The 13,537-nt window shown below is 47.4% G+C and overlaps 1 protein-coding gene across 1 annotated transcript in view; it reads right to left on the bottom strand.

The window, feature by feature from the left end:
• Positions 1–332: 332 nt before the first annotated feature.
• The window catches only part of CDS2 (CDP-diacylglycerol synthase 2), a 62,380-nt gene continuing 49,175 nt past the window's right edge, over positions 333–13,537 (bottom strand). Inside the window, exons 8-13 of the mRNA XM_032351349.1 lie at positions 13,117–13,204; positions 12,506–12,574; positions 11,452–11,604; positions 9,412–9,531; positions 8,342–8,445; positions 333–8,081 (exon numbers count right to left, since the gene is read on the bottom strand). Coding sequence (XP_032207240.1) covers positions 7,949–8,081; positions 8,342–8,445; positions 9,412–9,531; positions 11,452–11,604; positions 12,506–12,574; positions 13,117–13,204 — 667 coding nt within the window. The 3' untranslated portion in view covers positions 333–7,948. The remainder of the gene's footprint in view (positions 8,082–8,341; positions 8,446–9,411; positions 9,532–11,451; positions 11,605–12,505; positions 12,575–13,116; positions 13,205–13,537) is intronic.

Raw genomic sequence — 13,537 nt, 5'->3', positions numbered from 1 at the left:
GTGGTCATTGGAGCCCTGAGAGTGGGTCAGAACACAGGACAGAGTTCGGTGTTGGGGACAAGAGAGCCTTGGGCAGAGTGCCACGGTCTGAGGGATGGACAGGTGGAAGAAGATGCTCAGAAAAGTGGCAGAGGAGGAAGAGTTAGGGAAGCAGAAGAAAAGCCAAGAGAGGAGGTTGCGAAGGCCAAGGGCAGAGTGTCTCCAGAAGCAGGCAGGGGTCGGCAGCATTCTGGGAAAGGATGCTGGCTCCACACAAACCACCCCCTTCTCAAGCCAAGCCGGTGTGTGCCTTCAAAAGGCACTCCTCCCCCAGCAGAAACCACTGAGCAACACAGAATTTAATAGATGTTTATTTGTGTAACAGGAACATTCAGGTATATAAATAAGGTAAATATTTCCCAATGTACAATATAGGATGTTCTGGAACTGCACTGAAAAAGCATCTACATGTATTGTTCAACACAGATCAGACAGCACACAAAGGTCAGCTGTGGCGAATACACGCAGACTCTGTGAACCCCCATGTCGACTAAAGGGCACAACACACACACACACACACACACACACACACACACACACACAACTGTGGAGGCCTCAGGGGCTATCTGGTGGGCTGCACACACACCCAAGAGTGGCTCCAAGGTCCCCCGCACCTGAGGGCCAGAAACCGAATGTCAGTACCTGGCTTATCCGTGTGGGTCCACTGAATCGCACCCCCCAGAGAAGGGGCAGAGAAACTGACCTCGAGGGGGCAGGGTACATCCAGGCTAAGCTCTGGGTGGCAGACACAGGTGGTGATGGGCCCTAGGTGACTGCCTCACACTCCCCAGTGTGGGTGGGGAGGCCATTTCTGTGTGGGGCGTCTTTCCCATTAAACAGATACTCGGAGCACACAGACCTGAGCGGGTTCACAGCTGCGCCCAACTCACCCAACAACACAGAGCTCCCAGGGCTCCAAGGGGGAGCCTCTTACCTCGCCCACTTTGGTTTTCCCTTCCTCTTTTGGAAAATATTAAGCATCAATAAAAATTAAAATTTGGTATCAGCATCAGCTCCAGAAGATAATCCATAATCCACGAGCTTTGAATCTTCCTGGATGGGCTTCTGAGCCCTGTTTCTGGTCCCCACACCTATAAAACACAGTGCTGGCCTCTGTCCGTCTGTCCTCAGCTGTGGGGCTCCTGGCCTCTCCTTTGCCCCCACAGCTCCTCAGCGGTCTTCTGGCTGGAAACCCCCCATCTCTGCATCCTGTCCTGACTTGTTCTCTTGGGTCCAAGTCCTTTAGTTTTATCAGCCCTGATGTCTGCTCAGCCCTTTCTCTTTCTAGCCAGGTCCCAGACACCCAGCCAGTGGGACATAAGGTAGCAACACAATGCTCTGTGTATGAAAACGAAGCAGCACACCGAGGACACTCTCAGAAAAACATGTATATACATTCTGTCCCCTAGAAAATATTCTTAACTCCCTTCCTATTCTGGCGTTTCCAGGCACCAAGGCAGCAAGCCCAGTCCAGGAACCAAATGGAGGTGAGAAGCAGACGTGTTCCAGGAGCCAAGGACAAAAACAGCAACGGGGATGAGATCAGAGACACAATTTCACTTGGAACAGAATCACAGGTGGCCGAACCACCTAAACCCCTAGAGCACTATATACAGGAAAAGGCTGCAAGGAGCCAGGCCCTGCCTAATGCCTGGGAGACCAACACAGGGCCATCGACAGCCCAACTGGGTCCTCATCCCCAGTTGAGAGGACAACTTCTCTACAGACAGAAAGCAGCCTGCGTCCATCAGACTCAACAGTAAGGGAAGAAGTGCCAGGCCTGGCAAATGCTGGTCCAGAAGGGCATGAGGGCAAGCCAAGATCAGCAGCTGCTTACTGAACTCTTCCACAACCTTCTCCTGATTCCTGTCATAGCCAGTACTTCATTATTCAACTGAAGGGGAGAAACCATTCTTTAAATACAATGGGCCTTTGAGTCTGGTCTTCTTTCCCCACCAACACCCAGGAAACAGTCCATGTTCAATCGGTAGTTCTGTTATCACTAGTCCATTGGTTTGAGAATTTCGTGGATTCTCTGTCAACAAGATTCCTCCAAAGCAAAGAAGCCTCCACCTCACACCCATGCCCTCCCCAAGTCCCCATCTCTACTCAGAAAACCAAGTGAAAAGATTTTTTGCACAATCTAGTGCCTATTCCCCTTCATTCATCACACACCCATGTGATCCTTTAAACTAAGCTCGATTCTAGCTAACCCAGACTCCAAGAGAAACACCCCACACCATCTGTCCTCAAGAGGTCACCTGCTTCTAGCCCGTTAGTACTTGTAAGGAAGCTCGAAACACAAGGCCCCTGTCTGGCAATGTGAGGGTGCGGGCAGAGCTTTTAGGCTTTCTGTCACTGCTATAATCTGCCACACAGAAGGCTTCTCTTCTCCCCCACTGAGAGGTCCCCCCACACAGGGAACAGCTGCAGGCCCCTGCGCTGTGTGCAAAAGGCATAGTCCTTGGGCAGAAGAAAACAGGGTCCATGGTGACTCACAGGCCCTCCCCTCTCATGGAGCAGAGGCACCAACAGGGAGGAAGTAAGGGCCTCCTTCTCCAAGGAAAGTCCACACCAGGGGCAACAGGAAGTGGGCAAGACCTCAAGGAAACCATTCCAACTAAGAGTGGACAATTTCTGACTATCCTTATGGCCATTTAGAAGGCCAGCCTGATAAAAGGAAAGAGAAGTGTGATGCACCCAGACACTGGAGGTGGGTGTTAAGGTTGGATAACTTCTCTCAAAATCTTTTAGACTGTGAACACCCAGGATGCGTGCTGGGCAGTAACAGTGCAGTGACTAAGAATCTAGTCTCTGGCATTACATCAACTAGGTTCAATTTACTCGCTGAGTTCAACAAAAATAACTACCATTTATTGAAGGCTTACTATGTGCCAGACACTATGCTAAATGCTTACATGCGTTATCTCCTAAAAATCCTCACAACATTCCCACGAGGGAGGTGCAACTCTCAGACTCCACCAGTTGGAGTTACACCCAGTAACCTGCCCAGACCTAGGGCTATTGGAGCTGGAAGTCTATCTCCTCAGCCACTGAGATCAGCCTGTCATGGTGCCTCAGTTTCCTTACCTATAAAATGGGGATAATACCTAATTAAAGGTTGTTTTCTGGATTAAAAGGGATAAGCCCTTAGCACTATACCTGGCACATATTAAGCACTATGACTATTATTGCAGTTATTATTAACAAACACACTGTTGGCATCTTACTGGCTCAAGAATAAAAAGGAGCTTCAGCAGAAAGGCATTTGGTGGAGAGAGGGACGGAACAGGACAGAGTCTTCAAATGGCCAACAGATTTGAAACCCACTGGCCATAAGGTCCTAGATGTCACCTATTCTGCCCCCAGTCTCATAAATCACCCACATGTTCTACAAACCCTAACATTTCAGCATCCAAAGTATACCTCCCAAACGGCCCTCACAGCTATGATCTCTTTGCCCTCGAAAACAGTTTACATACAAACCAGCGAAAATCTCACTCAGTCAGGAGAGAGCCCCAGGGAAGAATAGCCTCTACCCTTCTGAGAGCCCAGATAAGTAAGGTCACTGCTGGTCAGCCTGAAAAGGGGAGGGTGGCAGGGCAGAGCCAGGAGGAACAGAAAGACAGGGCCACCATCCAGTGGTACAAGCAGTCAGCAGCTGGGACTCCATTCGTTACTGAGAAGAGGGCCGCCTTCTACAAGGATGTGGGTGAGCAGAGTCTGGGACTAAGAGGAGGTGGGCCTAGAAGAGACCTTTCACTCATTATCACTTGGCCCAAAGGGCAGCACCCTCTGCAGGTCAAGCCATCAGATCCTCACCCAACAAGGAAAACCAAGTCAGGTAGTGGGAGTAGCAAATGTTTTCAAAAACTAGAAACTGGGCAACTGTGTGGACAGCAATCGAGGGAAGGAGAAATTCATTTTGACCATGACAAGGACAGAATGAGACTCTGCCCAAGAGTTAGCCGGTCTGCGGGAAGCCAATGGTTTTTTCCAGCTGTTCCTTCGGGGTCCCTGCTGCAGACAAGCACAGTGAGTCTGCAAATGGTTTACCGTCCTGTGATGTCTACACAGCCACCTGGACATCCTCCTCTTAGCCCTTTCCACCCACTTTGGTGGGTCCAAGTGAAACCAACCCCCTCCCCACTCTACCTGCTACTCAGCACATCACTGCAATGGGAAAGGAAGGTGAGCACAGAGTTAGTCTGAAAGATCGCGACGGTGCCAAAGACACTTCAGACACAAGAAGAGGTTCTGGCAAAGACAGACAACATCTGGTAGAGTAATGAAAAGCTACTTGCTTAGAAATGGACCTGGGCAGGCTCCTTACAGAGCAAGGCCATTGCTGAGTTTTCTGAGCAGTGACGCACTTTGCCCTGAGTCATTCACATCCCGCCCCCGCCGTCTCCCATCAACATCAGGGGTGCTCTGGGCCAGCTGCGGACTCACGGACACTTGGAAGATCTGAACTCAAGGATCCATTCGTATCAGCCTCTAGCCAACTCGGCAACTAGCTTACTCAAATCAGGGTCTGTTTAATCTCCTTTAAAATAGGGTATACAGAAAGATTCCAAAAATATGTCAAGTTACAGGAGAAGAAGCCCAGTGGGGAAAAATAAATAAATACCACAAAAATGGCTCCTAAGTCCACCTGTGTATGATGAAATACTACATTTTACCCCTTCTAAAAGTGAAAGAGATACTAACTTCAGACATACATTATCGACTTAGAAATACAGAATATAGAAAATACTAAGAGTAAATACATTTTAAATATAATTATACTATAGCTACTAATATGCTCAGAATATGAAATAGGCAAAAAATAATAAACACAAACAAGACCCAGGCTGCCTTAGGGGGTTTCACTCTCAGAAGCAAAACATACATGTGACTTTCTCAATGCTGAGGCAATGCAGTGAAAGGGGTGGCAAGTGCTCATAAGGGGAAAAGACTCGGGTATCCCCTGAGCAGTCCCCAGGGAGAACACTCTGTAGATGCTCCCTGGTTTCCATGACAACCTTGCTCATCAGCTCCCTCCCTAAGCTCCATCCTGGGGCACAGGTCCACCAGATGCTGAATTCCTGGCACACTGACCACCACTTTCACAAAAGCAAGTGGGGCTAGGGATGAACCCAGTCCCTGTGAGCAGAGTGCAAGGTAGAGTGAGGCTTGCCTCTGCCACGTGACCCTGGGGAAGGCTCCCTCTGCTCTGGGCCTCTGCGTCCTCAGCCACAAGGTGCTCGGGACTCCCACCTGAGGCGCCTTAGAGGGCCGCTGTGAGAAAGTGGAAGATTCAGAGCAGAAAACAAAAGTCTCTAAACCAGGACTGCAGGATATTTATGATGCAATAACAAGTGGGAAACATCACACCACACATGGAAGGGAGACGCGGAAGTCACAAGGGAGAGCACACAGCTTCTGTCACATTTTATTTCTCACACACAAACAAGTGGATCTGAAGCAAGTTATGCCATTCATGAAGACCTGCACAGGGGTATGTTAAAATAGCCTCTAGCAATCTTGTTTATATGGTGAAATACCTCAATAAATGGGAGAAAGAAAAACACTGTGTATAGACAGAGACACAGGTGGCTTTGCTTGCCTGGCTACTAGGCTAGGAAATTCCTCTTCCTTGACCAGAAAGCATGTGGGGAAAATAGAAGATAAAACCGAAGCTGACCTTCTGGACTTCTTGCGAAGAGCTCTTGTGAGCATCCAGCTTCAGTCTCCCAGGACGCCAGAGGCCCCCTCAGCAACCACCGCCTTCCACAAAGGATTGTGCCAGGCACGCTGATCCCAACGATGCCCCTATTCAAGGGCTGCTGGGCCCCAGGCACCAAGGGCCCACTGCAGGCCCACAATAAGGTGACAGAGACAACCCCTTCTGTCTCTGGTTTTAGGAACCAAGTCCATTCTTCAATGTGAAAACTACATTTGTTACTAATGACCTCCACTGTTTAAGATTGGTTGGTGAGATACTGATTCATCTCAAAGACAAGCATTTAGAAACGGCCTGAAAGCTCTTGCTGTTTGTGTGCCCAGGACACAACTCGATACCCACAAGTAGCCTCTGGTGACACAAACTTGCTCAGTCAGAATCAAGGAATACTGAATTAAGGGAGTGCTCAGAACACGAGGACCCAGAGAGGGATGTGTCCTGCCCAGGGTCACCCGGGCAGAATGGAAACCCCACACAAAAACACACTTTGTTTTTAAGGGGCCCTCAGCCCTGAACCAGGAAAGCCACATGTTGAAACAGAAGTACAAGCTCAGACAGGGAAAGCTGCTTCAATGTTGCACTCGTGGGGAGACCCAGGCAGTGACCGTGAGCTGCCATGTCAACAAGGGCCTGCCGCCCTGTGCCCGCACATGGCAGTGAGCTGAGCTGACCGTGAGCTTTCAAGGACGACTAACGAAAACAAAAACAGAATGAAACAGTAGCAGACCAAGGTGCTGAAGCAAGTCACCGCACCCTCAATTGGCAAGGAGAACCAGCATGGCACGGAATAACTGAACACAGATGGGCACCAGTTCTCTTTCCTATCCTCCCCTGCTTGTTGACCTAACAAAGAACTTGTCTCCCTAAAGTCAACATCACTCCTATCAGAAGGCGGGGGTGGGTTGGGGGGGAATCACAGTTTAAAAGAAAAAAAGGTCCCTCAATAAAATACGAACCACATTTAAACTGGTCACATTTCATATATATATATTTATATATATACACACACACATATATATATGTGTATATATATATAAAGTGTGCATGTAATCTTCAGAACAGTCACACCTCTATACCTCTAATCAAGTTAGGTTTCCAGAGTTGTAAGCAGGATTTTGTGGTTGCAGTGAAGAAGTCATGGTACAACTGAAATCACTGTAAGAAGTAAGTGATTTTTTTAAAACACACACACAGGTACACATTTGCCTTTAGAGTAGTATATACACAACACAGCAGCTACAAGGGTGGTCGGTCAGGCAAAGGGCACGTGAACAAGAAACCCCCTGCTCCCAGGAGAGCCCCCAGGAGGGATTCAGCAGCAACAAGTCTACAGCACAGACGTGAACGGCATCGGCCCTGAAAAGACACAGTTAGCCGAACTGCCCAAGAGGAGCCACGTGAGCCGACCACCTGGGGGAAGGGCTCGTGACGGCCCGTTCTACCCCATACACTCAAAATATTACAGTGTACTTTTTCGGACTATTATAAATAATTTCTCGTGCTTCCTGAAAAAAAATATTGAAGCCTTCTTTCAGTCTGCGATGAAGTAAGGTTAACCCATGTCTTAAAGCAGAGCTCACGCCCTACAGGACCTTGCGGGTAGAATGTTTATCTAATTAAACAGTCTTTGTCCCTCCAGACAGAAGGCAATTGTCCCGTCGCTTCAGGGCAGGGATTCTCGAGAGGCCCAGGTGAAAGCTCTCCGGAGCAAAGACATCCAAGCCGTGCACCTCTTTCCAGCTGGGGGGGCAGCTACAAGGGCAGGCCGGGGGCAGGGGAGGGGCCCTGACCTGGTCAGCCACAGATAAACATCCTCTCCCTCCCTGATGGAGCCCGGCAACAGAAACTCGAGCTTGGGAGCAAGAAGCACCAAGCAGATGCAGCCCAGGTGGGCAACACTGTCTTCCAGGTTAAAACTTCTGTTTAAAAAGCCTGAAAGGTCTGACCCCGGTGATTTCTTTCCAACTCAGAGCTGTAGTTTACCCACGACCCAAATCATAAGCACATAGACTGTATATACAGATTGTTCTGAAAACCCACAAATAAAAAATGCTCTACAAAAAAAAAAAAAAAAAAAAAGACAGTGAGTTGAAGCCTTGTCATCAACTGAGTCACACCAGGGGGGCTTTGCCTTGGAGCCTAGCCCCTCGCTCGCTTGCTCCTGCCGTCTTGGGCCTGGGGCTGCTACTCATCCTCCACGGCAGCTGTCAGCACCCCCTTGTCCGCCAGGTGAGATCTGAGGGTGTTGAAGATATGTAGCTGCTGGTCCGGACGCAGGGTCAGGAACTGCTGAATCAGCTTGCTTGGGTTGGGGCCCCTGGAAGAGAATGTGAGGAAACAGCACTGAGCGGAGGTCCAGCAGTTTCTGGGGCCTGATTATTCAAACAGCTGCTATTCCCGCTGGATTCCCTACTTGTGGAGGGCAGGGGGACCCTCAGAGAACCCAGAGAGAGTAGCAACTGAAAACCGCATTCATGTTTGGGATGCATTTCCCTCCCACTGATTTGTAGCTACACTTCTAGAATTTCACCACATTCAGAATCCCACCAACTTGGTCCAGATGGAAAGGCACTGTACCTGATAAAACTGGCAATGTACACATTAACAAAGGTGGCCATCAGGTACTGGCAGTCAAAGCGATCCATGATACCTCCGTGGCCAGGAATGGTGTTGGCGAAGTCCTGTTAAAGGAAGGGGCAAGACTGGTCAACCTGGGGAGGCCAACCCCAAACCCTGGCCTACTGTCCCACCTCAGAGCCCAGCTACTGTCCTGAGTAGCTAAGGGCAACAGAAAGTAAGAAGTATTGGTTCAAATGCTGAGGGTATAATAGGACAGAGTCTTATGATATAATGTTTCTTATGAAAAAAGATACAAGATACATGAACAAATATACTGAAAATCAAACTACAGCTGACTCTTGAACAACAGGGGTTTAAACTACACGGGTCCACCTATACATGAATTTTTTTCAGTAAATACAGTACATTGATGTGAATGCATTTTCTCTTCTTTCAAATTTTCTTAATCACATTTTTTTCCCTCTAGCTTACTTTATTGTAAGAATACAGTCTATAATACGTATGATATACAAAATAAGTGTTAATCAACTGTTATCAGTAATTCTTCCGGTCAGCAGTTGTATGTGAATTTTCTGCTGCGTGGGAGGATGGGGACAAGAGGGAGGGATCAGTGCCTCTAACCCCTGTGTTGTTCAAGGGTCAACTATGATGAATTTTCTTGGAAACAATGTTGTTATTATTATTTTTTGGAGTGAAAGAGAGAGAGAGAGAGAGCGCATGTGGGGAGGGGGCGGCCAAAGAGCAGAGAAAGAATCTTAAGCAGACTCCATGCCCAGTGCCAAGACTGATGTGGGGCTTGATCTCAGGACCTTGAGATCATGACCTGAGCTGAAATCAAGAGTTAGACACTTAACCAAATGAGTCACCCAGGTGCCCCGGAAACAATGTACTTTAAATTTACCAGCCTAAATCCCACCCATGGGTGAAGAGGAGCACGCATTAATAGTCTGGTTTATAGCTTGGTATTTACAGCTCAGTATTTTGAAGGAGAGGGTAGTGGATGGGGTGGGACAGGAGGAGACCAGGCTGGGAGACAATGAGAGAAACAAAAAAGAGGGTTTTCCTACTTTGATTTTAAAGGCTCGTTTGAATCCACTTGCAAAGAACCCTCCGAAGGGGCCAATGAGCGAGGCGAACGTGGAGAGGGCGATGCTGTGGATCTGGAAGGGGTACATCCAGACTGTTGTCTAAGAAGAATAAATGAAATCAGTCAAGATGCCTTGTTAACACAAGTGAGTCTTTATGAAATGAACTCTATTTTCCCTCCAAATACAAAATTAGTAAGAAAACTGGATTTTGTCTGTAACTCTCTACTGCTCAGCCTGATAGAGGACATTCAGTATCATGCATTCAGTCTGTTGCAGTATGATGTTTTAATTGAACTATGTGGAGAAAATCCAGCCTCACACAAATTAAGTGGCTGAAAAAAGGAAGAGTACTTTATTTTTTTTAAAGATTTTATTTATTTATTTGACAGACAGAGATCACAACTTGGCAGAAAAGCAGGCAGAGAGAGAGGAGGAAGCAGGCTCCCTGCTGAGCAGAGAGACTGATTCGAGGCTCGATCCCAGGACCCTGGGATCGTGACCTGAGCCCAAGGCAGACGCTTTAGCTCACTGAGCCACCGAGGCGCCCCAAGGAAGAGTATTTTAGATAATTATGGGTATTCTTCTCTGACACTACACCAGAACTTGACAAGTGGTAGTTTCTTAAGAATTTGGTGCAGTGTGGAATTTGAAATCCTACAAATGAACTTTCTGTGCTCTTAACATTAAAATCCATTAATCTGTCTTGCACTTTGAATGGATCTTTGACCCATACCTGACAGTTCTAACACCACGCACTGGCCATTTAGAAAACGAAAGTTCACCGAATTATGTAAGTCTTCCAAGTGTAGACAGTTTGCTACACGCAATATCAAAACATCGTATGTTAAAATCACTATAAAAATCACACACAGGGGCGCCTGGGTGGCTCAGTGGGTTAAAGCCTCTCTGCCTTCCGCTCAGGTCATGATCCCAGGGTCCTGGGATCGAGCCCCGCATCGGGCTGTCTGCTCAGCAGGGAGCCTGCTTCCTTCCTCTCTCTCTGCCTGCCTCTCTGCCTGCTTGTGATCTCTGTCTGTCAAATAAATAAAATAAAAATCTAAAAAAAAAAAAAAAAATCACACACAAAAAAATCACTGCAGCTCTCATCCACAAAGCTTTGAAGTATCAGGAAGCTGTCAAACTCCGGGGACAGGTACATGCTTTCCAAAATATTAATTTTCACTTGGAATCCAAATTCTATCATCAGTAACAATCACTGTCAGGGGTTTTCCTTGAAGTGACAGGCTCGCTTGATTCATTTTCAAGAAAAATGTTATCAAATACACAAGGCTGAAACACTAGAGTTTGTCAGTTCTTTTCAAGTAAAAAGTATGTCCCTATTTAAAAAAAAGCAGCTAGCTCAGCTCATAACTCAAACAGGTACATGCGCACTTTCCTTTAGGTAAGCACCGGACTGCCATATTTAGCAGAAATGTTCTAGGCATAGTTTCCATTTGGGTACACAAGAGTATAGACAGGTATGTATTCAAGGGTCAGAATATAATAAAATGAACCACATTACGTTTTCATCAAAGACATTCTTAAGAAGAGCTGGCTTATTCTAACTGCGAGTGTGTGGCATGAAGAATCCCATGACTTAGTCCAGTTTCCTGCCACTGCCTTCACTTGTGCTAGAGCATCAGCGAGCTTACCCACCACTGCTTTTGCACCATTCACAGCAAATGTCAACAAAGTAAAAACAGGCAAATAATGTCATATTATTATTATGAAAATAACTGTGACCTCACAGGCCCCCTGAAAGGATCTCAGGGTTCCTTAGGGATCCACAGAGCACAGTTTGAGAACCACTGGTCTACATGAACTGAGGTGAGATGAAAGGTCTCCTTCTGCTCTCACCCTTACCTGACTTGAACGAGTCTCCTCTATCCTGGGCCCTGGCATCGTGGAGGGAGGAAGCTAAGCTTTTTCTGAGGGAGTGGCAGTGGTGGAGAGAGGGCTCTCTCTCTCTGTAGTCACTACCTAACCAAGGATAGCTTGCCCGATGTGAGCGGCACATACCAAGCCAATGACCGACTGGATCACCTCAGGAATGCTGTACTCCTGCAGACGGAAGAGGTCCGAGGGCTCACAGTCCACAGTGAAGCTGTTGGTGTCATTGTTGTATTCCACGGGGCAGACAAAGCATCTGTACCCGGACATCACATAGGACAGCTGAGGATGAAAAGCAGAGTCGGGCAGAAGAGACGAGGCCCAGCCAGCCCACCCAGGCAGCACACATGGGGCTTGGCTGTCCCCCTCACAGTGCTTAGGACCCTGCTAACTGTGAGCTGGGCACTAAATGAGAGGTTCATGCTTCCCCACAGGTGTATTTTGCCTGAATTTGGAAAAGGATTTGAAAACAGGTGCATGGCCTGCTGAGGCTTTACACAGAATTGCCTGAACACCTAGGTCAAAATCCATAAAAGACCTGAAGGAATTTGGGCAAAGAACTACAAGAAGATTCTCCCCATTTAGGGGAGCTATGGTCCCTTTTCCTCAGGATCCCTTAATTTCATTTGAACTGGAGGCAGGACGTCAGGGAGTGGTACAGTGAGAAACAGCCAGCCTGGGGGAAGCAGGCGGAGGAGCAATGAAGAAAGGGAATCAGTACTGCAGGACGGCTAGACACCCCTGAAAAGGAGAGAGGCTGGCCTGATGGTCAGAAGCAGGGTTAGGGCGGGAAGATCATCCTCCTCCCACAGGACGCACATGGGAGAGAACCTCGGCCAAAGGGGCAGAGCCCACCTCCCCTCCGGCTCTCAGCTGCCAGTCACCCAACCTTGAAATATCAAAAGGGTGGACAAGAACACTACCTGCTGGGCGTCGCATGCCTCGGCCCGAGGGGCGTGCAGGCACTCATGGCCCCGCCCCTCAGCTGCCAAGACCCTGTTTGAGAACTGGCATGGGGCTAGTTACAGTGCGTGCCATACTCACGCCCCTCAGGGGCAAGGTTACCGTGCAGCAGGACAGAGTCCTGGGCCTCAGGAAACAAGCTCTCTAGCCCTGGACAAGCTCTGAGGGAGGGTGGGAGGTCTCTGTCCACTCCCCCACCCAGCAGCGAACCACCACCTACCAGAAGGCCAAACACCACAGTAGCAAAGAAGCCCCCAATGAAGCCTTCCCAGGTCTTCTTCGGGGACAGCTACAGACAGAAAGCAAACTCTTAACAAAGGTCATTTTGATAACTGGCTTTGAGAACAATGATTACTTATTTAAAACCTTCCTACTATAAGAAACAAAACAAAACAAAAACCCCACCTCATTCTGTTAACCTCCTTCCCTTCTAAAACAACCCCTGCCTGCTCTCCTTGTTCCTGGCCCGATACCCCTCAGTTTCTATCTGTCCCAGTTTATATATATATATATATTTTTTAATATATTTTTAAAATATATTTTATATTATATATAAAATATAATTAAATGACAACACGCAAATTCCGATCAAAGTCCCAAAAATGTGTCTATATAATCTATAAGATATTTTCTCTGTTAGCTCTTTTTTTCTCTATGAATAGTCATCTTCCTTTGGCTTTTCTCCTGAAACTAAGTTATTGCCAGCCTTTCTCCAGGACGACATGAAGACATTCATACAAGCTAGACTTCTTCTGCCCCAAACTGATCTACTCTACAAAAAGGACCACCCTTCCCTCACAGTGGTATTTCATGTGAGGGTGACCCATTTACCTTGATGAGTGGGGTCCGACCGAAGAAGAAGCCAAACATATAGGCCATAATGTCATTACAGATCACACAAGAGATGGGGACAATGAACCTAGGGAATAAACCAAAGTGAAAACCAACTCTCCCCAGATGACAGTACCTCAGAGGTCTACAAAACAATGCCATTCATCAACTCCAGGAAAAAAATAACCTGTTAAGTACTTGTCATCCATGAAGGAATAAGCTAGAAAGAAAGAAAATACCAGACAAGCTATACCTAGTACCTGGCACATAGCAGACATTCCAATCTTTACCAAATGGCTCCCGAGTAAATGGAGGTGGGATTCTATAAAATGTCATGTGTTCCTTTTTTGTTATGAAGTAATGTATGCATGTGGTAATACAAATTTGAACTGTAAAGAAGAGAAAGTTTTCCTTGTTTCCC

Source organism: Mustela erminea, chromosome 7 (genome assembly GCF_009829155.1).
Source record: "Mustela erminea isolate mMusErm1 chromosome 7, mMusErm1.Pri, whole genome shotgun sequence".
In the NCBI taxonomy this organism is placed as follows: Eukaryota; Metazoa; Chordata; class Mammalia; order Carnivora; family Mustelidae; genus Mustela; species Mustela erminea.
Note: the sequence above shows the minus strand (reverse complement) of the source record. Positions and strands in the feature narration are given on the sequence as shown.